The 26,982-nt window shown below is 41.6% G+C and overlaps 2 protein-coding genes across 4 annotated transcripts in view; one reads left to right on the forward strand and one right to left on the reverse strand.

Annotated features, from left to right (window-relative positions):
• unc5cb (unc-5 netrin receptor Cb) overlaps positions 1-20,903 on the forward strand; it is a 109,361-nt gene extending 88,458 nt beyond the window's left edge. Inside the window, exons 7-17 of one of the 3 annotated variants that reach the window (XM_071466836.1) lie at positions 64-228; positions 4,076-4,132; positions 6,838-7,029; positions 9,081-9,443; positions 12,046-12,133; positions 12,297-12,468; positions 15,815-16,048; positions 16,703-16,852; positions 16,952-17,116; positions 17,905-18,083; positions 19,480-20,903. In XM_071466836.1, coding sequence (XP_071322937.1) covers positions 64-228; positions 4,076-4,132; positions 6,838-7,029; positions 9,081-9,443; positions 12,046-12,133; positions 12,297-12,468; positions 15,815-16,048; positions 16,703-16,852; positions 16,952-17,116; positions 17,905-18,083; positions 19,480-19,639 — 1,925 coding nt within the window. In that variant the 3' untranslated portion in view covers positions 19,640-20,903. The remainder of the gene's footprint in view (positions 1-63; positions 229-4,075; positions 4,133-6,837; positions 7,030-9,080; positions 9,444-12,045; positions 12,134-12,296; positions 12,469-15,814; positions 16,049-16,702; positions 16,853-16,951; positions 17,117-17,904; positions 18,084-19,479) is intronic. The other 2 variants (XM_071466837.1, XM_071466838.1) reach the window with 2 other exon arrangements.
• A 605-nt stretch (positions 20,904-21,508) lies between these two features.
• bmpr1bb (bone morphogenetic protein receptor, type IBb) overlaps positions 21,509-26,982 on the reverse strand; it is a 51,196-nt gene continuing 45,722 nt past the window's right edge. Inside the window, exons 7-14 of the mRNA XM_071466847.1 lie at positions 26,784-26,886; positions 25,288-25,384; positions 25,055-25,199; positions 24,284-24,476; positions 23,803-24,100; positions 23,505-23,680; positions 23,265-23,395; positions 21,509-22,707 (exon numbers count right to left, since the gene is read on the reverse strand). Of these exons, the coding sequence (XP_071322948.1) occupies positions 22,582-22,707; positions 23,265-23,395; positions 23,505-23,680; positions 23,803-24,100; positions 24,284-24,476; positions 25,055-25,199; positions 25,288-25,384; positions 26,784-26,886 (1,269 nt within the window). The 3' untranslated portion in view covers positions 21,509-22,581. The remainder of the gene's footprint in view (positions 22,708-23,264; positions 23,396-23,504; positions 23,681-23,802; positions 24,101-24,283; positions 24,477-25,054; positions 25,200-25,287; positions 25,385-26,783; positions 26,887-26,982) is intronic.

Consider the following 26,982-nt stretch of genomic DNA (forward strand, 5'->3'; position numbering starts at 1 on the left):
TTCATCTTCTCATTTGCCATTTCATTCACTGTGCCCTCGTCTGTCCTGTCTGTTGTGTGGTAGTGGATGGCCTGTGGACAGAGTGGAGTAAGTGGTCCACCTGTGGGACAGAGTGCACCCACTGGAGGAGGAGAGAATGCAGCGCCCCAGCACCCAAAAACGGGGGAAAGGACTGTGAGGGCATGGTACTCCAGTCCAAGAACTGCACCGATGGGCTGTGCATGCAGAGTGAGTACCCGACTAATCCTCTGCTACTCTCTCTGACCTGCCAACCAAAGAAATTTCTTTACCCTTTGACCATGAGTTTCACTCTGCTCTTTCATCACCACGCTGTGTTTCACATCCCCACATAACACTCTCACCCTGTCTCAAACTCATTCTGTTTCACTTCGCTCATACATAAACTATAAGACATGCTAAAACGCCTTTCTGTCTGTCTCCTGCACTCGATCTGTTTCTCTTTATTTGCACATGCATAATACACAAAAGCTGTTGGATGAAAGTGACATAAAAGCAGAAACCACCGCACATCTTTTCCTGTGTCAGCTCTGCTGAAAATATAAGTATATGTTTAAAAAAAAAAAAAAAAGACTTGGCCACATGAGGAAGCGCTCTAAGTAATTATCCTTGTCACAAGCTAAGCATTTGGGAGTTATATTTAAAATAATAATAAGTGATTATATTGTAATTACATAAGGGGGGGTCACGGCTACCAAGCTGCACTGATTACTACCTTAATTTAAAAACTCTGGATTCTTTAGGTCAAATGAGAGGAAACATGTAGCCACATAGTGGTACAAGTGTAGACATGCTCCTTTTCCTGAGCTGCCAATTACACATGTTGAAAAGTGAACAAGTATTTTACATTTTGTACATTTACCCTCTAATGATTTTAAAGTACCCAAAGTCTCCACTGTGCACCAGGATTTTCCTCTCATAAATCACAATTTTTCTATTTAGTTTTACTGTTTTGTTGCTAACAAAAAAAAGGGCCAGAGTCAGTCTGTGGTGCATTCAGATATTTTTTCTGCAGGCAGCAAATTGTTTTCTGTTTCTCTTTCTTCCATCAAGTTAAAAACAGCCGCGCAGTTCAGTTGGGCCAACAGTCCTGCTCCCTCTCCCTTATGATGCATTCACAGATTAGAATCATGCTGCAGTTGCTCTGAGGCGCACGTGTCTGAGCGTTTGTATTCACTGCAGTGTTAAAAAGTTACAGGGTAAAGGGTTTGATACACTGAAATTCATCTACTTACTCTAACAGTCTTAATCTTCTTGTTATAACATACCCTGTGCCTGTAATAACGAGTGAGCAGCAGAAGGAGATAGCTGGAAAGACTGCACAGTAACTGAGTTAAAGTCTGTGTCTAGTTTGATAAAACTCCTCTCCATTAAACGTCTTTGAAGGTGTTAGACACACAAATTGTCACAGATGCCTCCATCGCATGTATAACCCACTACAGATGGTGATAGTGACACTAATGATATAATAGAATGTCTAGAAGTCTAGAATTTGATACAGCTGGTCGTGATTGTGTGCAGCTGATCCGAGCTTTTGCTGCACCATGGGGCTATAAACTGCTGCCTGCAGTATGATCCTGACATGATGTACTGTAGGTTGTGTTTCACATCCCATCCATGGTCAATATGCATCTTTAGATGCAGCTGGCCTGAAGGATCTGGTTGTCTCCGTCTAAAGTAAACACATACTGCACCATATGTCCACAAGTACTGAGGACTGACAGGAAACTGTGACTTCAGTGTACATTGATGTCATTTAATGTTAGCATCAGAGGAATGCATGAGCTGATATTATAGCCAAGGTCATATGTCTCTAGTGTATTAAAAAAAATCAGGGCGCAATCTACAAGAGAACCTACTCGTATTTGTCTTATTCATCTTATTTAATTTCCCTCTGCGGCACAGCATACGTTCGCCCCACATTTCCCCACCCCACCGCACGCCCTCTGTAACTCAGCCTATCACAGAAGCAGTAGTTCTTGGTAGATTGATGGCCAGTTTGCAGAGAATATAAAGCCCTAATGATATAGATTTAGGATCATTTCAGGGATTGATTTTTTTTGGAAGCTAAAAGGGTGAAGCCACTTATGTCAATGCTAATGACCATTTCCACTAGCATTTAGGAGAACGGCCCATTATCTAAAAGCTCACATTATAGCAAATATGATTGGGAATGGAAGTTGTGTGCAATCTGAACTCACCTTGGACCGTTGATCTACTCCCTCCAGTGCAGTGCTGGCATCTGAGCAAACACGTGTCTGTGGATTCCGTTGCAGCTTGATCTTATTTTCTGTTGTTTGAATTTATTTAAATCATTTCAATTGCAGTCCATCACAGAATTCTGGCAAAGGAATTTGATATGACCAGACCTGGAAACAGAACTCTTGGTGCTGCTCCATTGCAGCCCACTGTAAAAACTCGGCTGACCCGAGTCAAAAAGGAAAGAGTTGTGTTATAATTTACTTTGTATCTTGTTTATCACATTTAGACAGGCGGGGAGTTTGGGGATTGGGTTTAACAAAGTTAAGTATCTGCAGATTGATCTAGAGAGGTTGCACTTTGCCTGTTCAGACAGAACTTCTCAACTCTGACGCATGAGTATAGTTTTCACACTTCACTGAGGCTCACCTGTCTAAATCTATGTTTTGCACTCCCTTATGGTCTGTCTTCCTTGATTCTGATGTTGTTTTCCAAGCCTTTGGTAAGCCTGCTCTCAGACATGACATTTTCTTGACATATTGATCTAGAAAATGGGGAGCGCACACTCCAGCAAGGGCAAATGCTTTATTGCTATCAAACAACAGAGACTGGGAAATCAAGGGTTCGCCTCAGCTTTCCAAGAACATGGGATTTACTCTGTATTTACAAGTGGTTGAACAGATTTGTTTAAATGTAAATAAATAGAATTGTCATTTTCATTTATGTAGATACACCACCAAGAAGTAGTAGATGCAAAAAATGAACCTTCAGTTGACATCAGTTCTGCCAGGTGACAGTAGCTTTCCCTGAGGTTGAACATCTGCCATATTCAAAGAAGTAATGACTTAAACGCAGACAATGATTTCTTGTGCAAGTCCCCTTTACTCCCCAGTTCTATACTGTTAGTAAGGAGCAACTGTCATCTGCCTCTCTCTGAGGTTTCCTTAGGAGCCCACCCACTGAAGCGTGCCTTTACCCTGCTATACTGTACACTCAGTCAGGAAGAACAGAAACTCTACAGGATGGGTTCAAATGGGCCATCAGTTAGACTGACCCTGACAGTCACCTCCCCCTGCTCCAGCCCGGCTTCCCTGTTGCCTGATTACATGTACACACCAGCCCCATTTATCAAGCCATTGATTTTCCTGTCGGTCCACTTGTCTGCCTGTGGCTCTCTCCCTCTCCAATAAGGACTTCATTGTTTGTATAGTTGTTTATGGATGTCCCAGGGAGACTGAATATTATGTGTACTATCCCTGGCTGCCATTGTCGCCTGCTTTCCACTCCATTTCAACATATTACCTGGCCACAACAAAGCCAACCACAGCCCCAGTTGGGGACAAAAACCATCAGTGTTGAAGTTTTTCCTCCAAATCCCTGTCCTTCAACCTTTTTCCATTCCCTGCTTTCCTAACATAATCGTTCCTTTTATCCTGTGCACCAACCTCTCCATCCACCTTCCAGTGACAGATGCAAGGCTGTAGGTTCTATTGACTCTGTTGGAGCCCACACTTTATCAGCCCCCTCCATTCCCCTCACCTGCCAGCATCAGTCCTGCTGCTGCTGAGGCACTAAGCCCAGTTGATGGATCATGCCACTCCCTCACAGAGCCTCCATGTTCCCCCTGCTCTTCTCATCCATCTCTATACTCTGTATACAGATCTGGAAAGGAGGGGCCAAATCAAGAAAGATCGCTTCCCTGTGTCATCACTCCTACTCATGAGTTTGTTGCTGTCTCATTTGTTGAGTTTGTTTTTCTGTTGGCTTAAATTTGATTTTCATCATCCCTCTCCCACCACACCCCCCCCTCTACCTCTCCTGCTCTCTCTCCCATCCACAATCCCTTCCTCTCTTCAAGGTTCCTTATATCAGAAGTCCTCTGAGGCAAAAGACAAGAGTGATTTGGGAAATTCATGTGAGTTATTGTTTTTTTGATATCATTATTATTATTTTTTTTACATAATTTCTCCATTCATTCTCATGTTTCTGGTTTTTTCGCAATCACTTCATGGGCAGGTTGTGCACAAGGAATTTGCAGTCGCACATAGTCTCAGACAAATCATCAGAAAACCGTTTTTTTGCAAACAGTGACATTTCATGTTTTCTGCACTAAAAAATGAAACAAAACAAGAAGAACTTGTCTTGAAAAACAGAATGAAAATACATGTATGCCATTGTTCTTTCTTGTGCATTTACATTTCATTACCACTATTCAGTTTTTTTGTTTTTGTTTTTTTGCTTACATTTAACCACCTCAGGGCATTTCCCTTTTTTGATTTCTGCTCTGTCCTTTCTCCTAATGTGTCTCTGCTGTCTCGCTGCCTGTTCACAGCCATGTTACTATTCTGTAAGTCAGAGCTGACACTGCCCTTTACCCTGTTGCTCCTCATGAACTTCATCCTGACACTTTACCTCACTGTCAGCTCAGGCGCTGAGTCTGGTTTCTTTGTATCTCACCCTCCCTCTGTAAATCTCTGCATCCTCACAGAGAATGGAGTGTTCAATAATCCCTTTCATTTCCATTTCTTGTACTTTTCCCTTTCCGACAATGGCTCATGTTCAAAGGGATGTATTAATCTAAGTGATACATTTTAATGCGTACACTTAGCAGGTTGCTGCCTTTATCATCAAAGCGTGGATGGAAGATTGTTCGACTGAGGGGATATATGTTAAATAACTGCAGGGAAGCTTGGCAGAGAGAGCGCAGTGAAATTACATTTTCAGACTTTCATCACTGGCTCCCTGCTCTGTTTTCTGTTCATGTCTGTGCTAGAGGAAGGATTAGAGGCCAAACGTATATAAGGATGTGTCTTGACATTCCCTTTTAATGTGATGTCTCTGTTAAGGCTGAAAAGAGAGTGCCAGGCCACACATGTCCTTCCTCGGGACTGAGAGAAATGAAGTCTTTGAAATTACTAGAGTATTAAATCCCCCGGCTCTTTAAATGTGGCCTTTCAGTACATCTTAAACTAAAGAAACTATCAATTTTTTTTAATCACCATGTTTATACTGTCATTGTAAGGAATACCCCAGTGAAGGTCATACCCAATTTCAGTTCAGCAGGGATTTTCTAAAAGCATGAAATATAATCTCTTTTAAATGGACTAAGTGTTGAATAATGCGCTTGTTTAATCAAGAAAATCAAGTCATAACTAGCGGGAAGAAAACACAGTTACTTACTATATCAAGTATGCAATAAAAAATTACACAACTTATGTCTTTCACTCGTCACAAAAGCACTCTGCTCTTGCTTTTCTTCCTCTACTCCTTTATACTCCTTTGTGCAAGAGAGCGCAAGTGACAGACTGAGTGCCATCTGCATCCCTGAGACACACAAGGCTAATTTACACAAATGCTCGGCCATCATGAAGGTCCTCAAAGTGCTGTGTATGGATTGATGTCTGATGCTGCCATCTACTGGTGTAGATTCTGCTCCATTTGCATACTCAAATCAAAATCTATTTGTTCTTATCATTTATATGCTTTGGTCTTTGACTTTTTGTACAATGCCCTGACATGTACAGTTGCATTCATACCTTGGACAATGCACATACGCACACAGGCACACACATGCCCTCTAAAGAAGAGTTTCACCCCATTTATCAACTTGGTGACAGTGAAGGACATTTTTCACTAAACACCACAGAGAGTTCAGACCGTCAGTAGGCATCCATTAAAAGGTCTGATCTGTAATGAGTGCCTGTCTGAGTCTGCGTTTCTAACAGCCACTATATCCATGCCAGGCCTAGTAATCACAGAGGTTTCTCCAGCTGGAAAGTGGACAGAAAAGACTCTGGGAGGGAGACAGAGATGAAAGATAATTTGAGAAATGCAAGCTATGTCTAGATCTTATCTGCAGTGTGGAAGAACAAAGACAGAGACAGACTCTGAACTTCAACACACAGGACGGTAATTTGAAGATGAAAACATCTATATCTCCGTCTTCAGAACTTTTGATCTCTCTTCAGAGCCTGCTTGTTAGGACAGCGTGTCATTGGGTTGCACTGGAGCAGCCTTACTTATTAATTGCACTGCTGCGCACAGAGTTTGTCATCATTATCTTTATTTTGTTGTTTAATCTTATCATTATGATGCATGGTACACACACACACACACACACACACACACACAAAACACAATGTGGCTTCTTAAGAGAAATATTAATCTGTGAGTCACTAACATGGATACAAGTTATAACTCATATGCATATGTTTTTCTCAGATTTCTTGATGTGTAAGAGTGGAAATTAAATGTTAAATGGCAAAGCTGAAAGGTGGGAAAGACCCAGTGTTGTGTTTCAAAATGCCTCACTTTTGACATTGTTTTACCATTAACACACAGACTGATTGCCACAGCAGGTCAGCATTAACTTCAATGTAAAAAAAGAAAAAAAGACCAGAGCTATACTATATGCATTTATTTCCCAGTAGATGGTTGTTAATATCCGGCTCAATCTTAAACCAGGATATTGGTCTTCTGATAATGGCTTCATCACAGCTTCTGCATATTGAGAAAGACAGCTTAACGCCATTGATATGAACTTATGAGATCTTAAAAGACCATTTTTCTCTTTGTGTTTTGTCTCTCTTCCCACAATCCCCCCCTCCTCCCCTCATCCAGTGGCCCCCAGTACAGATGATGTAGCTCTGTATGTGGGTATTGTGATAGCCGTGATCATGTGCCTGGTTATCTCTGTCGTCGTGGCGCTCTTCATCTACAGGAAGAACCACCGGGACTTCGACTCTGATATCATAGATTCCTCTGCCCTCAACGGTGGCTTCCAGCCAGTCAGCATCAAGACTTCCCGCAAAGGTGTGACACTGGAGAGATATATGTGTTTGTTTTTGTGCGTATGTTTTTTCCTGCTCGTATGGGCTTAAGTGTCTTTTGCATCACCTGTGAGTGAGCTAGTGAGCACCAGATGAATGTTTCTTTTTTTTCTATAGAAGCTTTTGTCAAGTGACAATCACCACCACCCACTCCCAGCAAGAAACCATGTTCGTCAACAGAGAATAGCTACTTTAAAGGGGGAAAAAAAACTTAATATGTTAAATGTCTCAGTGTCTCTTTACTTAAATGAAATAAAATGAACTTGGCAAAGTTCTAATTTATATCAGTAAATATCTGATTGAAACATAAGTAAACAAGACTACAAATCTGAACGGGCATTCGATCCTGACAGTTTTCAATTTTCGGTGCTACAAACACATTTCAGTCTGCACCAAAAACAGTATTAAGATTCAATACCCAGCTCTAGATGGCACACCTGTTTTGTCAGGCATTGGGAATTACTTGCATTAGCAACTCATAGCATTAACCTGGTGGGATATGTTTGACTCTGCCAGCACATGTGTGTTAGTGATGATATGAATGTAAATGTGCCCTTTTGACTGTAGATGCGCTAGGAGTTTTGTGAGAGAAACACAGACAGCATGTTTGTGCGGGTGAGGTGATGAAACTATTAAACTGCTTGTCGTTATGATGGGAGGCCAAACTATGCCCCATCATTAAAGCCTAATAAGGCCAGTCTGCATGTCGCATATTAAACCGTAATTAGATTTGGGCTTGTGACGCAGGACTTAAAAGTAAGACCGCAGGGATGAGGACAGGTGGCAGTGAGCTGGGCAAAAAGACAGCAGGGAAACAGACAGATCACAGTAATTGCACTGTAAATAGTCTGGGGTTTGGGGAGCAGGAAAAAGACAAAGTGAAAAAATGAAAAAAACCCAAAAAAAAAAAACAGCAGACAAATAGCAGAGACTGGGAAGTAAGATTTTAATTGCTTGGGTAGCAAATGCTCAATTGGTATTTAGAGCCAAAATCCCTGCTAAATGTGCTCTTTCTGTTTATGTCCTTGTCAATGTGAGATTCAGTGATATCAAACTATTCCAGCACCAGGCCAGAAGAAGTAATGTGTGCAAGCAACAGGCACTTAGATTGCAGAATCTATGATGGATATTGATTGTTATTGTTTCCAAATTTTGAGTACACACATACATAATACTTAAAATGCTTCAGATTTTCCTTTGATTAAACAGGTTTAAAAATCTTTTATAAAATAATTAGGCTATCTACAAATATGTTTCATAATTATCTTGATCTTAGCCTCCAGCTATCCAAATCAATAGATGCCAGAGTCCAATGACTAAAGCCAGGATCTGAAAACACATCAAACCTCATTATGTTTTAAAGAAGGTGATTGTGGTCACTGATGGAAAAAGTGTATCTTCTCACATCTCTGAATGCATCACAGTAATGTTACCACATCTATGCTACTGAACGTACAGTAACAGCATTAATGATAATGAATAACAAACATTATGACTACTACAAATACTATCAACAATAATGGTGAAGACATCAAAAAGTTATTATTCTGGCTATCTATCATATCTTTGAACAACTTTTGTGACTTTCATTAACATCTGTATCATCTAAAAACTGTCGGTAAACAGTGAGAGTTAGGAGGTGGTGGAGAAGCTGAAGGACGAAGAGCTCCCGCTGCCCTCACTCCACCTACTCACTCCAGCTATTGAACATTCATCCTTGTACCTGCCGGGTAAAATGAGTGTTAGTGATGCCATCTGTTAGTGATTCATCACAGATGCTTGCGCCTATAACTTCTCAGATGGAGTAATGTTTCTTGGTGCTGGAGTGGACTTCCCTAATGAGTGAAAAACAAATGAGTTAAGCCAGGCAGCGGTCTTCCTGATTGCTGCCAACATTTCATTTTCTCGTGGTTATTTTGGTTTCAAGTTACCAGTTCCTCCACGTTCACGGTTGGAAAGAGTATTTGACGACCGCAATTCTTCTCTTTAGACATTTACTCGGCTTGACTGATGTCCAATTCTTTTCTTTTCCAGCTGATCTCCTAACAGCACCGCCTGACCTGACCTCAGCGGCTGCCATGTACCGCGGCCCAGTCTACGCCCTCCATGATGTGGCTGACAAAATCCCCATGACCAATTCCCCACTGCTGGACCCTCTTCCCAACCTGAAGATTAAGGTGTACAACTCCTCCGGCTTAGTGACTCCACAGGATGACCTGGGAGGGGAACTGTCCTCTAAACTGTCACCTAAGCTGCCACACTGCCTTCTGGACAACAGCGACAGCACGATGGGTCGTCGCACACAGACCCAGACATTGCTCCGCACCAGGGACCCATCCTGCACTGCTCTGGGCTCCTTCAGCTCCCAGGGGGGACACCTCATTGTGCCAAACTCAGGTATTGCACCAGACAATGAGAGGAAGTGTTTTGACATTTGTGTTTTGATCTATAATTCTGTTCATATTCATACTTTTAACCAGGCAAACAGGTTGCATATTTCAAAATATGCAGGGATAAACATTACAGTATAACAAAGGAATAAATTAGTTCTGATTCATCAAAGAGGGATCTGTTTTTTTCCAGCAAATTCTGTCATAGTTCATCTTTAAACTTATGAGCTGCATTTTTTCATCTACTCACGGGCTTTTCCTCACATGAGCATTTAGAAATATAACCTCTGTCTGTGTTTATGCACATGTAAGAACATGTGTGTGTGGGGGTGTGTGGGTGTGTGCATACATACTGAAAGGATAAAATCCTTTGCGCAATATAGCTTGACATGGAGAAGAGATCATCCATCAGCTCTTCCCCTACACTCTGAAGGGGACGCTCTTCATTCATAAATTCATAAAAGGCTGGTGATGATGATGTTCTTCTTCAAAATGTTACCCTTAAAGATCCCATGAAATGGGCACTTAAACCCCGAGACTGTTTCTTGGCTGTGTGCAGTGGCTTCCCAGTGGTTTTGCTAGTTGCCTGGAAACCGCACGGTGACAACTGCAAGAAGTCAGTGTACTCGCACAAGAAATTGACCCCATTAAAGAGCTACTTGTCATTTTTACACTTTGGTTTTCATACAGATTAAACAAAGAAGATACAACATGTTAATGAGTGATCTTTAGAGGTGTTGGTAGGCAGGTTTTCTTACCTACGGACAAAGCAAAGTTGGCTGTTTTCCCCATGTTTTCAGTCTTTATGCTAAGCTAAGGTAGCCTGCTGCAGCTTCATATTATGAGTGGAATCCATCTTCTCATCATCTCTGCAAGAAAGCAAATAATCATATTTTCCAAAATGTCAGTACATTGATTTAAGATTGACTCCTCACTGGCCTGTTTGAACAGGAAGTACATCTCATTAGGCAAGTACTGATGATTTCATGGGACCTTTAAAGTGAAAATCCACCTTAAGGCAGAACATATATGAAGTGATTTGAGTGCCTTTTAGTGTCAGATTTGTGGCACAGAAAGAAAGTCACTTTAAACTTAGAAATTTACGTTTTAAAAGCTACTTTCTCCATCTGTCAGTAAATAATGGAGATATATGAGCATATTACAGCTTAGTTATGAGTGTTGGTATGTTTGTCTCTAACTTAATCTTTGTTAATCTTTGTAAATGTTCCAGTATTTAGTGCATGAAAGAAAACCAAACACTATATATGTACGATATGAATTATGGTCTAACATGTATGAGGTCTGAGCTGCTTGAAGTATACCTTACCATCTCTGCCAACATAACCTTTACACACACACACACACACACACACACACACACACACACACAGACATGACTTTGAAACAATATGCTAAGCCATATGTAACCTATCAGTTGTTGACCGCACACAGTTAGACAAGGGTTGATGGATACCTAAGGTGTGTGCGCCATGAGTAGTGAAGTAGAGGTGTACTGTTTCAGTCAGCTTACATTAACCATGCTGTCCTCACTTCAAAACCATACGGGCTGCTTGTAACATGCCACAGATGCATGCCGACAGGCTCAGACAAACTAGGAGCGACATTAAAGGATACACCGACTTCTTAAGTTTCTTAAGTTTTTCTTCTTTCATTTTGATTCCTGTAAAAATGTTCTCAGCTGCTGGTTGTGTTCAGCCACCTCATCATGTTACATAGGCACAGAGCACATTTGATATTTGATCCGTTCGTGTGTCTGGGTAATGAAATATTTTGTGGCACTGTCAGTGGGGCTGTTTGGTATTTTGCATCTTAAAATGCATTTCCGATCTCTTTGAAGCTGTGCTGTGAGGGAGAGTGGCAGTGTGCTGCGCGAGATGTCCCAGTGGCAGAGTTGTGATTGCCTTTGCGCGCTAGCAAGAGAAGCTGTCACCTTTTGAAAACTTCAGTACAAGGACATGGGAAATCAATGAGCTATCCGAGAAACCCCCCTCCAGACAGAGAAACAGCGTGTGTTTGTGTGTGCATGCATGAGAGATGTGGGAGTGGGTAGGGTCCTAAAAAAAACACGTCGGACAGGACATCATATCAAATCAATCTGAGATGGAAAAATGTAAATCATGCTTGCTGCAGCAATATGAGAACGCTATGACGAGCAGAGAGACCATTGATTTTAGAAATGAAATGTCACATCATTTCCTGATGCCACGGGAAAAGGCAGTTAAGTGCCATATTTTTACATGTGAGACTGAAGGGAGTTGGCATCATTACTATTCTTCTCTAAGAAAACTAATTATCACTTTGCACTGAGGCTTTAACTGCTCTTTACTTGTGATATACCCATTACAAGTTAAACCATTAAACAATAAACTATTAAGTCTAATTTATACTGGATATCTTCGTGGGTTTGTAGCTGAGATTCACAATGTAAACATACATACAGTATATAATCCAAATATTCCGATTTTTTTGTTTTATCCTGGTCTGATGACTCTCTCTATGCTCAGACAATTGACAAAAAACTTTTCTGGTCAAACTGACAACACACAACTCTGTTTGTTTGTTTGTCTTTCTGTTTTTGTGCTCCCCAGGGGTGAGTCTGCTAATTCCAGCAGGGGCCATTCCTCAGGGCAGAGTGTATGAGATGTATGTGACGGTTCAGAGGAAGGACAACATGAGGTATGCCGAGCCGCCTGCCACATCAACGCCCCAAAGCTGTGTTTACTCCTGTCAGCTCTGCCATGTCACACATACACCGAGACTGCTGTCACATCATCGCTAAACAGCATTTGTGTGTGTGTGTGTGTAACGTGTAAGTGTGTTTTTCTCTGTGCACCTTCAGGCCCTCAGTGGACGATGGCCAAGCAGTCCTTAGCCCCGTGGTGAGCTGTGGGCCCCCTGGGGCCCTGTTGACTCGGCCCGTCATCATCACTATGCATCACTGCGCTGTGTGTGACGGCCAACAGGATTGGCTGATCCAGCTCAAGAGTCAGTCACAGCAGAACCAGTGGGAGGTGAGATGTGGGGTGCATGAAGAAAACTGTGCTGAGGACTCCAATGTCTTCAGAAAATGTGCTTTTGACAGTCATGTGAAGTATTACAATGATGTGTTTGTCACCTGAAATAAGAATCATACTTGAAATTATTCCACACTGCATTTGGTTTGGTTGAAAATTCTACTCAACCTTGGGCGAAGAGCGAAGACCAAAACACAATAATGAAGTGGTATGGGAGAATAGACAGAATAGATAGAATAGATAGCAGGTGGGAGCTGAAGGGGATCACCTTCCCCTGCTTTGTTTGTGCAGCTCAGACCTCAGAGGAAACCCCTGTTGCAACCAGGTGCTGAAATAGTAAACCTGTGATAGCAGGGGAAGGGCTGGGACTGTTTTTCCCCCAGATTGTTTTCTTGTACCTTTATGAATGCCTATTTTTATTTATTTATTTATTTTTGTGCGTGTGTTTGTGTGCCTATGTCTGTGTGCATGTGTTTGTGTGTGCGTGCGCACTGTGTTTGTGTTTTTAGAAGCCCTGCGCCTGCAGGCTCCATCATTAACAGTGCTGATGATGATAAGTTGGGTTGCTGGGGGCAGCAGTGTGAATGCTTTCTGCCTATCCCCTCTCTCCTTCTCCTCTCCTCTTGTCCCACACAAACACACACGCGCACACACACATAGAAACAATCCAATTAGCGTTGAGATCATTTGTAGAGAAACTATGTCTCCACCCTCATCACGAAAACTGCTTTAAACTTGTCAGAAATAGTCCAGTTGTCATCTCTCTCTCCAAAAATCTCTGTCAGTACCACCTCAGATAATAATATGACAAACCTTGTTGTAGGCAGTTATTAGCAACTTTCTCTTCTGGCAAGAAACCATTTCTGGGTAAGTTCTCCTTCCATGTGGGTTGTAATGAATTCTCATGAGCAGGTGTTTGCTGAGACCTTTTTAAAGGCAAAGGTGCTTGAAATAAAAAAAAAAAAAAAAAGAAACATAAGCATTTGGATTGCAGCATGGCAAGCAGAATGCAAAGCAGTACGAAAACAATATAGCACAAAAATGCTTTGTTTTTTTTTATTTGGATTTTAGTTTACATTGGTTTATGGCATTAATTCATAAGATATAGAGTTACATATTGAAAATCCCACTACTTAGTAACAGCCTATATCCATCCAATATATGGCCCTCAGTCATCTCGTCATTGAATAGTGGCTCGAATAACATCATTTTCAGGAAGTCTTTGCACAATCTCCACAGCTGATGTGATGATATGACTTATGGCGCAGAAAAAACTGCCAGACAGGCCCCACATGCCTTTGTGACATTGATGAATTACTTGGGGGCAGCCAATAAAGCTCAGTGTAAACTAAGTATTTTTAAGGAAGAAATAACTATTGATTACATCTCTGACCTGTCAGAAATGCTGATGGTAATATCCAAGGTGATGGCAGCTTCCTTTATATGAGCTTCTCTTCCCACTGAGGCCAGACTTCATGCTGCATGTGTGAAATATTGCTTTATATGACATGCTCTGTCAAAATGTGTTCAGTGCAGTAGAAACAGGAGAGATGAGCTACTCTGAAGTAATCCACAGATATTATATTATATATATTTATAGCCTACATATATGTTGGTGTGTGTGTGTGTGTGTGTGTGTGTGTGTGTGTGTGTGTGTGTGTGTGTGTGTGTGTGTGTGTGTGTGTGCGTGCGTAGTTTTCACCATCCAGTGAGAATAATCAGTTCCGTTGGCATCGATGATGACGCACCCCTCCCCCGTTGAATCGCACACGCACAAATGTGCACACTGTGTCACTGAGGAAACATGGTGTTGCCGTGATGAGGAAGACAGGTCATGTAATGAGGAACATGTGGGACTTTCTGCATCAGTAACGCTACAAAGATTTATCCTCCTGCACCTTAAAAATAAATAAATAAATAAATAAATCTCAGCTGATGAATGCGGTCAGAAATGTGTTAATAAATTATGCTGTGTGAGTGTGTGTGTGAGGACGTGTGTGTTTGCATGTTTGATTGTTTGTGCCTACACACATGTGTGAAGCGAAAGCCGACTTTTCCACTGTGTGTTTTAATTATCCCCCAATAAGGAGCCCCACTACCATCCCCCAGGAGCAGTGAAAGAGTCTAATGATCAGCCATAATACTGCTGTTAAACGGCCTAACTCACAATAAAATACTGTAATTCCTCTTCTGTCTCTCATAATAGGCTGAATTAATGCCAGTGTGCTACTCACAGGAGTGTTTGGATTAGAGAGAGAAAGACACAGAGCAAGAGAGAAAGGGAAAGCAAGATCAAGAGAGATGGAGAGAAAGCGAAAGATAGAGAGAGAGAGAGTGGGTCACATAAGCCCTCTCAGACCAGACAGTCTTAATGAAAGAGAAATATGTCCTGGCATTAGTGCTTTTACGGGGGTCAACTGCAAATGGCCTTGATACTCAGTCATCCATTACCTCACATACACAATGGTAGAGTGTCAGACACTAGTAATACACACATACAAAGTGCAATTTCTAAAAGAACACAGCTTATGTGGGAAGGCCATGACCCTCGATTGTACTTCCCCGTTAAAATAAAATTTAAATTCAGTTCACTTTCAGTTAAACTGAACTGAAAGACCTAAACATGAAACTAGATAAACCAGCTCCTCACCACATATCTGCTTCCAAATTAGCTACTAATTCCCCAATTGGCAAAACAATTATGTCATACCTGTGACTAATGATTCCACTTTCATAATAACAGCTCTGACAGGTTCAGGTTTTTAATTACACTGATCGTACGTAGACAGTCGATAAAACAATTGTGTCGACAAAACAAAAATGGAATAAACTCAAACTTTCTGCTCAGTTTCAAAACATTTAAACTAGGGAACAAACTGTACTAGTTTTTATGCTTTTGCTGTAATAGCCCTGCACATTGCTAAACATTTTATTATGCACAAAAATGGAGAAGGCCATTGTTCAAATGACTCTCTGACAAAGTAAAACTGCAAATTGGACTCATTCTATATGTATTTTTTATAGTATTTTCTAGGAGCGAAATAGTATTGAATTGGATATAGAAGAACATAAGATTGATAATGGACCTTGGAGACACAGACGGTAACAATGAACTGAAAACATAGAAACTTAGGTGGGACAGAGCCAGAGTGACAGATGTGGGCTAATTAGAAATGCTAATTAATCATGTCCTCTTTTGTTTTCATCTTTTTTCCACTTTATAATTGTAATTTTTCCAACTGCAATCACTACCACGCAAAATTATGTCAAAAACCTTTGACTGTTTTTGTCTCTTGTAGCTCATTACCTCCTGCTTTTTCTCTATTTTCTGACCACGCTGTAGGACGTAGTGGTGGTAGGGGAAGAAAATTTCACCACACCTTGCTACATCCAAATGGACGACGAGGCCTGCCACATCCTGACGGAGACACTGGGCACCTACTGCCTCGTGGGCCAGTCTCTCAGCGCTGCCACCACCAAGCGCCTGAAACTAGCCATCTTCGGCCCTGTCACCTGCCCTGCCATGGAGTATCACATTAGAGTCTACTGCCTGGATGACACACAGGACGCACTCAAGGTAAATATCCACCGTGTCGCATGTGTGTGCACGATGTAGTGCAGCGGAAGTTGAATGTGTTTGTGAGTATTATTGGCGTTTCTGAGTTGCCTGAATTGGTAATGTGTGTGTAGGCATAGCCAGCAGATGAGGTGTGGGAGGCAGAGTGAGAAATCTTTGTGTTGGTGTGTCACAATAAGGGGATACAAGGATTTGAATAGCGTCACTGCTCCTGCGAGAAAGATGTAGCACAACATAAGCCAAATTTATCCCCATACTCCACTGTTGTCTCCTCACCTCGATTCTGTTTAATACCTCCTTCTACCTACATGGAGGAAAGATAAGGGAGGATTATTACACTGAGGAGGGGTATTGAACATGGTTATTAAGTTTGGGAATGGATAATGAGAAGTGATAGTGATCCTGCTGCAAGGACACTGAAGCTGGTTTTCAGATATCAGGTCAGGATTGAGAGTCATAAAGCCCTGAGGGAAAGTGTTGAATATGCTATAAAAATAACATTTCATTTATAAATTTTCATTAGAGCAGTTGCAAGAAACCGCTGCAACAAACAACAACAGCTGGTAGCAGCACAAAAGTAGCAAAGTAAAGATTGTTTTGAGGTCAGCGTGTACGGTTTTCCTATACTGATCAAGTGTGTTTATGTGATTTCAGGAAGTCCTGCAGATGGAGAAGCAGATGGGTGGGAAGTTGTTGGATGAACCAAAGACTCTTAACTTTAAAGACAGCACCCACAACCTGAGACTTTCCATCCACGATGTTCCTCACACGTTGTGGAAGAGCAAGCTACTAGCCAAGTACCAGGTAAAGTGGCCGTGCACTCTTTCCGAAAAAGGCCTTAAACAGTGTCACGGGCTCACCGACAGCTGAGTAACTTCCTCTGCCTCCTTCACATAATTGCAGGAGCTTTCCTTTCAGCAAGTGTGGAATGGTTCACAGAGGAACCTCCACTGTTGCTTTACCCTGGAACGGTTTTCTGCCAGCACCGTGGACCTGGCCTGTAAGATATGCGTGCGCCAAGTGGAGGGAGAAGGACAGATTTTTCAGCTGGACACTACACTGTCAGAGGTAGGGTTTGATACTCAAGTTTTCCATTTAATTCATAACAGTGTGAGTGTAAAAGAATTCTCCTTGTTTAGATATGAGCAACGCATCGCAAAAAGATTAGCGCGACTTCTGAACCCTCTTGTCATGTGAACTTTGCATTGAGAGATAAAGCATTTCCTCCACAGCTTTGTCCCTATATTGTGAGAGATACTTGTGTGAATTTACTCTTTCTCCCATGCGCTCTTTCCTTCTTTTACAATGCTCACAAAGACTGACAGGATGGAAGACAGGGAGTCTTGACCCTGCGGCCTTCATATAGTCTTGCCTATGACAGACCAATGCAGAGCAGAGAGAATAATCACCCTGCAGTCATGCTGTTCTTGCTTCACAAAGGCCATCTGGCCAGGAGAATAGAGCTTGAGGGATGGAGGAGTACTCAGGCTTTGTGCTCAGTAATGAGATGAATTACAGTACATGTAGTGAAGAGCTGTGTCCCCGCCTGGCCTTGGTTCATTTGTCTCTTGGTCTTGCTCTCGCTTCTGTAGTCAGACCTCCAGCACTTAATCCTCCAGATGCAATATATTTGAAAATCACTCAGCTTGCATCAATAAATGGATGGCAATGAAATGAATGATTTTCACTTTTTATAGAAGACAGAACTAGACATTTTCTGTGCTACAAATCAATTTGAGCTACATTATGTTTCGTTTTGTGAGATGGTGTTAAATTATGTTCAAGCCGCCTGCAGCCTGAATGAATGCCACTGCTGGATTCTGTGTCTCTCCTTCAACCTCTCTCTCTGTCTGCAGGATTCCCAGAGTATTGACACGTCTCTGCTGGACCCGGCCAGTAACATCACCACACTGGTTGGGCCCAATGCCTTTCGCATCCCAGTCTCCATCCGACAGAAGTTGTGTGGCAGCCTGGACGCTCCGCAGACCAGGGGCAATGACTGGAGGATGTTGGCCCACAAACTTAACCTTGACAGGTGGGTAGAGGAACAGGGCGGCCCAAGAGAGAAAAGGAGTGAGACAGTGACTCAGACTTAGGCCCTCAGTGATCACAGTCTGGCCATAGGAACAGGCTGTCACCGGTTTTCTTATTTATTTATTTTTTACAAGGGTAACTGAAAGAGGTGAAATGAGGAAATCAGAGTGACTCATTTAAAATGAGCAAAAACATACAAAATACACAAAATGTGAAATTTTAAGTATTTTTTTATTAGAAGGAGGCAACAAGATCATATGAGAAATAAAACTGTAGATATTTAGATATTAACTGTAGATATTGCAGATTTCATTTCACTTGTAAATCTCTGTGGATAAAAGCGTCTGCCAAATGACTAATTGTAGATAACTAATCTCTTTTTATTTGATTGTGATTGTTCGTTGGGAATGTGACTCCTATTGATTAGCATCTGTTGAAATGAGATTAATTGAGCCAGACGTAAAGAGAGAGGGAGAGAGAGACGAAGATAGAACGACACTCCTCTTTTCAAAACGTCACCCATGTGTCTTTGATAGTCTTGTGTGTGTGATGGAGGTACAGTGTGTGTCCATTTATAAGGTCCCAGCTCAGTGGGGCGGTCTTATCACAGGCAGCAGCTGCAGATTGACGAGACCACTGACGGAGTGTGGCGTGAAAATAACGGAGAGTGCAGGGGAGAGACTTGAACCAAGCCCGTTCACAGCCCACACCGATGACTCATACAGAACACTAGTTTATAGCTCATTTTCCATTTTAATGTTGTCAAATGATAACGATATTAATGATGATTAAAAAACTGGAATTCAAATGTTTATTTTGAATACCATAAACTGGGTCAACAGATTAAAAAAACATCTGTGTGAAAAATAGGATTTTAGAAATATCATTTGCAGCATAAACACTGAGTTAGCACAGAGTTAACCTTTTTAAAAAGGACTCTGTGCTTAATCAGCAGCTCATTTGCATTTTATCACCACTTTTCTCTTAACGTTTTATAAATCAGATTATAGTTTTTTGTGCTGTGCAGAGAACTGTAGAGTACCGTAAAGTACAAAAATCAGCACCGCTGATCTCGCTGCAAAAAATCCAGGTCAAAGTCAGTTTAAACCAACTGACCACTTTAAAAAAAAAAAAAAAAAAAGGGTAAATTTGGAGGAAAATCAGAACAGGAAGAAAGGAAATGACCACTGATTCTAAACAAACACTTTCCTGTTGTGGCTAGGTTACTTCCTTGGTGAGGAGAAAAGTAGGTGATCACAGAGAGAATCTTTACATTAGAAGATAACCTGTCAGCACACCATCCAAGAGCTGTCCTTTTCCCTAAAGGAAATCCATTCCTTTCTGTTGACCATCTACCTCATTTTTCTACCTCTGTTTTCTCACAATCTTTCATTCAGGTATCTTAACTACTTTGCCACTAAATCCAGTCCCACTGGAGTGATCCTGGATTTGTGGGAAGCCCAGCATTTTCCCGATGGCAATCTCAGTCGCCTTGCCCAGGTACTGGAGGAGATGGGACGCCATGACAGCCTTGTTCCTGCAGTGACTGAGCACTGACATCTGCCCACCAGGGAGTGTGACATTCCAGGGAGGAAGAAGACATAAAAAGAAAATAAGAGAGGGAGGGAGAGGAGGGCACCTGAAAGCAGGAGAGTCATCTGGCATCACAGTGACAAATGCACACACACACACACACACACTCACAGACACTGCGTGTGTGTACACTCAGAGAAGTAAGAAGATAGAGACAGCTAGGTCTACTCAGCCATGACCCAGTTAAACATTGGCAACAAAGGGTTTAAAAACTTGGGAGGGTAAACAAGACTCTCTGTCAGTCATTTCTCTCTGGCGGTTCCTCTCTCTGGTGGAACGACTTGAAATGTTTGGCTCTGGTTTCCTTGGAATCAGCTGTCCGGTTATTTGGATGGACTGTATGGATACGTGGATGATGCCCTTGCCCCTTGCCAACAGTCTGAGTAGTGACACCCAATCAGAGGTCAAAGGATCCAAGGAGCACGGCTTGGATCAGAAGAAGCATCTCTCACTCTCCAGAAATCAGTCTCCATAGCAACTCCATGGATGAGTACGTGTTCTGTGATAACATTGTATTTAATAATATGCCTATTTATACATATCTTTTTTTTTTTTTTTTTTTTTTTTTGTATTTTATGCTGCCTGATAGGGAATACTGTGTAGTGTCCTCACGTTTTTTTGTTTCTTCTTCATTATGTTTGACTGTATCATAGCACCCCCTGGTGGACTCTTGCAGTAATGACTCATCCTGTCAGCCACAATTACATGTACAGAAGGAAATCAATGATGTAACCATTTTACAGATTTAGCGTTGCTGTCGTAACTAAAATGAATACTTTTAATTAATGTTATGTATAATTATTGATTTTCAAGTATGTGCGCTTCTTTAGTTGCAAGTCTTAATCAATATTTTCAATATTTTTCACAAGTTGAATTGGTTGTTTTTTTCTTTACTTTCTGTGTTTTTTTTGCATGTTTTTTTTGTTTTGTTTTTGTTTTTTAAGTCATTTGGCTAATTCCACCAGTCTATTACCCCTAATCGGAGGCAATCAACATCACTTTCCCCAACTGACTAAAATTCATGACTGATGCTGGTGACTTGTGTGTTGTTCAAGATATCATCTTCGTGGACGAGACCAGGCAGAAACGAGAGGTAGATCCTGTAGAGAAGGGAATCAAATAAGTATATTTTTGTAGGACCAACGCAACAGAATACAACTGCTTTTTACCAAATAATTGACATAAAGTGTGTTATTATTAAATTTAATACACAAGGTGATCATTTAAATGTCCAAAGTCATTTCAAAAGGTGTCATTTCCTGTGTTCAGAACTGAGTGACATTCACGTGTAATTTTGGAGGAGAATGGGAGAGTTTAACTCAGACTTCTGTGGCTGTACATTAATGACAGAAGCCATTGATATTATGATGACACTGACTCTGTGCGTAAAAATTAGTGATAGTTGTAAATGCAACATTCCTTTGATGCAGCAGCACTTGTGACTGTTCAAGTGTTCTTTGTTGTTTTTTTTATTTTATTGGCAGTTGTCCCAGTTTTCGTAAAGCCGTCTATGCAAACTTTGCATCCTTTTGAAACAATCTTTACATTCTCAGTGGGCTAGCCTTTGCATTCCCTAGTTGTTCTTCAGCTTCATGATTATTATTGTGTATAGTGAGAATGTAGCCTGTCTGTTTCTGGCACTCATGATGTTCCGCGCAACTGCTTGCATTTCATCTGTCAAGTTATTGTACAAAGTGTAAGAAAGAATTTTTAAGACTAATAATAAATTATATTTATATGCAACATTGGAAAGGGTGCACAGGGAGCTTTTTTTGTCTGGATTGTTTGATGAACGCATATCTTACAGTCGTGGCTGATATAAACAGACAAGCCTTCAAGACACAGTTGTTTTATTTGGGAATGTTATCCAGATCCACTCATACACTCTCGTAATCACATATGTACAGATTAAATAAGGCACATGCCATAGTGGTAGAGTGGACAGGACGTATTCTGTACACAGAAATCATCAAAAACATATCTTAACATCCAGAAAGGCAATAATTATCAATAGATTTCAGCTCAACTATGTACAAATGAATTGTGAGTGGAAAGTAGAGGCAATGAGGGAGAACAAGGGCTTATATGTCTCAGCTCTGGAAGCTTGAAGGACAAACAGTTCACAAAGCCGTCAATGATCTAATACCCAGAGGTCTTCTCTTAATATTGAAATAAAATGTACTTTGAAATACTATATAGAAAATTCTGTTTGTTTTTCATTAATTTAGTCTTTTTTTGCTTTGTTCTCTAATAATAATATTTATAATAGTAATAATAACAACAACAATAATAATAATTACATCTTTGAGGTCACTGGGCATGAATTAGACGTTTCTTTGGATGGAGAACAGTCACTATAAATGGAATAGACAGTGAACTGAAACAGTTTACAGTCTGCTATGATATTACAGCATGCAGTGACTGAGTCAAATAAAAAAACAAACAAAAAAAAAAACATGAAGGCAGCTGTGACGGTACAAAAGACTGCACATGGAATACTGCTATATGGCTTTATAGGGGCAGAGCAGGAGCTTCCTCTGTACTGAACTGATCAGAGGGATCTCAGTCCTCCTCCCCTGCGAGGGTCCCTGTCTGCCTGCCCACCTGGACAGTCTGGACCCGACAACCACTCAGCTTTCACAGAAAGCACAACCTGAACACTTTGTCTGAGGCAGAGGTGACTCAGACAATGGGAGGTCAGATGCCTCCAGACATAATAAATCTTCTGCCTTTCATTTTTCTGGCTCCCCGTCCACCATTATGTCCATTAGTCATCCTCCCTGTCGGTTTCCTTTGTCCTATCATTCACAGTCTCGTTTTTTTCCCTTTCTTCTATTGGCCAGTGTAAATGGTGCTGTGCCATTGGCAGTGACAAGTCTCTGGCTGATGAGAGCATTGACACTCTGTCACATTTTGATGTCTTGGGACTCTAACATCTTCGCCAGGGTCTTCTTCACCCTCAGAGCTGTGAGGCGAGAGGCCGGGTTGTGAGCCCAGCACTCCGACATCAGTTTCCCCATCTGTCGTAGACACTGAAGACACATAAGTACATATACATTAGAATATAAAAATATTAGAACAAACTTTAAACTGTCATGTTTAAAATAAAAGAAATATAGGTACTACCAATTATAAGGGGTTTGGAAGTAGTGTTAAATTATTAAGGATTAAATATTAGAATTAAGCAATTTTTAAGACCAATGCCTCCAGTGGATCATCAACCATGTTTAGCCATTTTTTGTGTGATACACTTCTGACCCATGACTCACTCACTTACAATCCCATGTATTACTTCTCTACAAAACTTTAATAAATGATTTTAAAACGTCAAAAAAAACATTTTATAGGGTGGCCCGGTAGTCAAGCGGCTAGGCCGCATACCACGTGAGTGCAAGGCGCTCTTAGCAGGCAGTCGCCGGTTCAACTCCCGACGTGCTCGACTCTTTCCTGTCATTCCCCTCTCTCTACCCCCTTTCCTGTCAGTCTCCACTATATTACAATAAATGCACAAAAGCCCCCCCCCCCCCAAAAAAAAGAAAAATTATTCTAAGTCTAACAAATACACACTGATATAAAACACTTAGAATACCTCATCACTGCTCCAACGATTAGCAAATGAAGGTCTTTGTTTCTTAATGCAGACAACTTCTCTCATATCCTCATAGGAAGGATCAGTGGGCACAAGGTCGTGATAAGGCAGCTGATACTCTTCCACTATGCCTGTAGGAAAAACATATGTGTGGGAATCAGTAGGATCATGGTGAAAACATCTAGACATACATACATCACGTTTAAATGAAAATAAGACTTTAAAGAGTTTTTCCCTGACCTCCAGAGATGCAACGTCGCGCCATCTCCCAAACGATGAGGCCAAAACTATACATGTCAGCCATTATAAAAGACTGGAAGTAGCTCCTGTTCAGGGTCTCATCCAACACTTCAGGAGGCATGTAGCGCTTTGTACCAACGCGTAGATTGGGAGGGATATCCACTTCATTAGTGTCACTTAGTCAGAGAGGAAGGACAGAAGTGGGTTAAATGTATTTGTGGATGGTTTAGGAAATGTCTGAGATACTGTAAAAAAAAAAAAAAAAAAAAGAAAAAAAGTCTGACATCCAGTTTTGTACCTGTTAAACTTGACAGCCAGCCCAAGGTCTGCTATACAGCAGGATCCGTTCTTCTTGACCAGGATGTTTTTACTCTTCAGGTCTCTGTGTGCGATGGCCGGTTTGCCCTGTGTGCCATAGATCTCAGTGTGCAGGTGACACAGGCCTGATATGGAGGAGTAGGCCAGTTTCAGCAGAGACTTGATGTCTAAGGTGTTGGACTTGAGGTAGTCGTATAAGGATCCATTCTCGTGGTAGTCTGTGATCAGGTACAGCTGAGTCCACGAGCCGGTTCCTTTAATGTCAGCTGCTATGAATCCTGGGGGGTTGGAAAGTGGGGATGACAGGACTGAGAAATGCACAAGTGCACAGATAATAACACAACAAGAACAATGTTTTTGGTCATTTTTGGGAACACTTCACTGACTTTCAATCAGCCCCTGGGGATTTACCCTGAACTAACCCAGAGACAGAAAACAAACTTTTGTTCATTTTCCCTCACCAAGGATGTTGTCATGTCTCATCAGGAAGGTCTGATAAATTTCAGTCTCTCTGAACCAGCTCTCTTCCTCTGTGGTGAAAAACACTTTGACGGCCACTCTCTCTCCTCTCCATCTGCCCATCCACACCTCTCCGTATCGCCCTTTCCCGATCTGCTTCACCATCTGAATCTGCTTGGCGATGGTTCGCTGCACCTGGAAACAAAATGTTTGTTTAATTATGTAATTCCCCTTTAAAACCACTATTTAAAAACATTTTGTCAGAACTGCAGATAATTGAAGCATCATAATTGCAGTCACTTGGTAAACTCTTTTTGTTATTAGCTGCGTTACCATCGATGCTCCTCAAAGTGAACATTTTGTTATTTGAAGCTTGTGCTTCAAAGTTCAAAGTAAAATTACACAATAATTAACTATTAACGTTTATTGACATTAAACAAAATTGTTTATGTTTTACAAAATTATTGTTAGCAAATTGGGATAAAAACTAAAATCATTTATTAAAATTTCATATGTATGAATAGCTGTATTATGATGTAGTTTCTAGTCTAATGCAGTTTTTTTTGTGTTCAGAATCAATGGGATCATTCTTTTCTTATTCATCATAATTTTGCATATATTTGGCATAAAGCAATATACTGTACATTTATATAACAGGTTGAAATTGATTCTAAGAATATCTAGGTAAAAGTATGAGAAAATGCACTAATATATTACAGTTATGTAGACTAGGCTTCAGGTGTCGAGGCAGATGTGCACTGTTCCTTTCTTACCAGTAGAGGGAGTCCTGACCCAGAGCCAGACCCGATGCTGCGGGAATGCTCAATCATGTCCTTCAGAGACTCCCCAGGGGGGATGTAGGTCTCATCCTGCTCCAGATCGATACTGTAGCGCGGCTGTGACTCCTGCCGCTTATATCTGGCACAGAAAGGTGATGCAGTGTTACGTGCGCATCAGGGAGTGTGAATTCATTGACACTTGTACATGTTATCTTCAAGTGTCTCACCTGAAGTAGCAAAAGATGAGGACGAGGCCGAGGATGATGCTGCAGACTGTGACTGAGATGGAGAGAGCCATGTACTGGATACTGCTGTCCACGTAATCTAAAAAATGGGAAGATGTGAAAATATCTGTCACGTGTCATTTTGATTGGTTCATCCTTAATGTGAATAATCCTGGTCTGAGCAAGAAGGAAAGTCGGTAAAATTAGAAACCGATGAATAGATGGTGACAGTCATTTGTTCATTGTTATTGACTCGAACATCTTTCTAATTTTCATTGGCAGGGACAAGCTCCTTTTTCCCCTTCCTCCCTCTAGCCCTGCCCTGCACCCCCCCCCCCCCCCACCCCACCCCCAGCATGTGATCGATCGCATCCCCTTCCTGAATCCCACATATCAGGTGTCGCACTGACGTCGCTACAGAAACCCCTGAGGCCTGAAGTGGCTCTGGGGCTCTAGGCTCTCTGTCATGCTCCTGTCAATCAGACTCACACAAAACAAGGGAGTCATGAACAGAGGGGACACTTCATGGTGTGCACAGACCACAACCACACACAGTACGAAGGACTGGTGGACAAAGAAAATCTGCATGAACAACAAAGTGTCTTATGAACCCCCTGCAGGCTCGCTGACTGAAAGGATAGCTCCAGTTTTTGTTCAGCTTATTTGGAAGAACAGAACTTGCCGTCGTTATGCCATGAGGGATTATTATCTATATTTCAGTTGCGCTCACTTTAAATTTACCATTAAATAAAGTTGTTTTGATAATGTGGCTAAACTATAGACTGGTTTACAACCTGTCTGATCATCTGACCACCTGTTTCTTTGTTCTCAGATCTCAGCGATTGCTTTGGAGAGTACAAACTATGACAATAAGGCCCCATTTGTAGAAAACCGGAATCGTCCTTTATTTCTGTGCAACTGACTTGACAAATGAGTTCATCACTGTGTGCTTGAAGGGCATAACAAAGGATGTGAAGCTCTGTTAAAGTGTAATGGTGAGTGCGTGTGTGACAGAGAAAGACTGGGAGCGAGAGAGAGAGAGAGAGAAAGAAAGAATGTGCGTGTGTGTGTGTGTTGGTGTGTTGCAGAGTGACAGATGGACAGATATCTCACATCCGTACCGAGGCAAGAAACTCAAGCAGGCCCTGGGGAGAGGCTGTCCTTTTCATTAGAGGGTGAGAGAACAAGCCAAGCCTGCAGGCTCTGTTTCACCTGCCCCTCTCTCTCTCTCTCTCTCTCTCTCTCTCTTTCTCTCTCTCTCCCTCTTTCTCTGTCTCTCTCTCCCCCATCGGAGCAGCATGTGCCACTTCACTCCAGCACCACACTGTGGTTTGTAACAGTTTAAACTGTCACTACCCATCATCACCCAGCATGGCTTGAATGAGCCCATTCTAAAAGCCACTCACACTTTAAAGTGGGGCAGGATTTCAGTGTGTGAAAACCTGTGTGAACAAATGTGTGTGTGTGTGTGTGTGTGTGTGTGGGTACATGTGTCTTACCTGATGTCATGAGCGGAGGAAGAGTGGGATGTAAGTCTCTGTTGCAATAGTCCTGATCTGTGCAACATTCGATAGTTCTCCTGGAACGTGTGATTCCCGTGTCCTATCACACACACACACAGACACACAAAAACATAAACTTCAAGCATTTCTACACACTAATGAGGACACAAGAGTAACAAATATTTACAGCCACACT

The sequence above is a fragment of the Trachinotus anak genome, unplaced genomic scaffold, assembly GCF_046630095.1.
Source record: "Trachinotus anak isolate AG129_WGS33_773 ecotype Australia unplaced genomic scaffold, CSIRO_AGI_Tana_v1 ptg000028l, whole genome shotgun sequence".
NCBI lineage: Eukaryota > Metazoa > Chordata > Actinopteri > Carangiformes > Carangidae > Trachinotus > Trachinotus anak.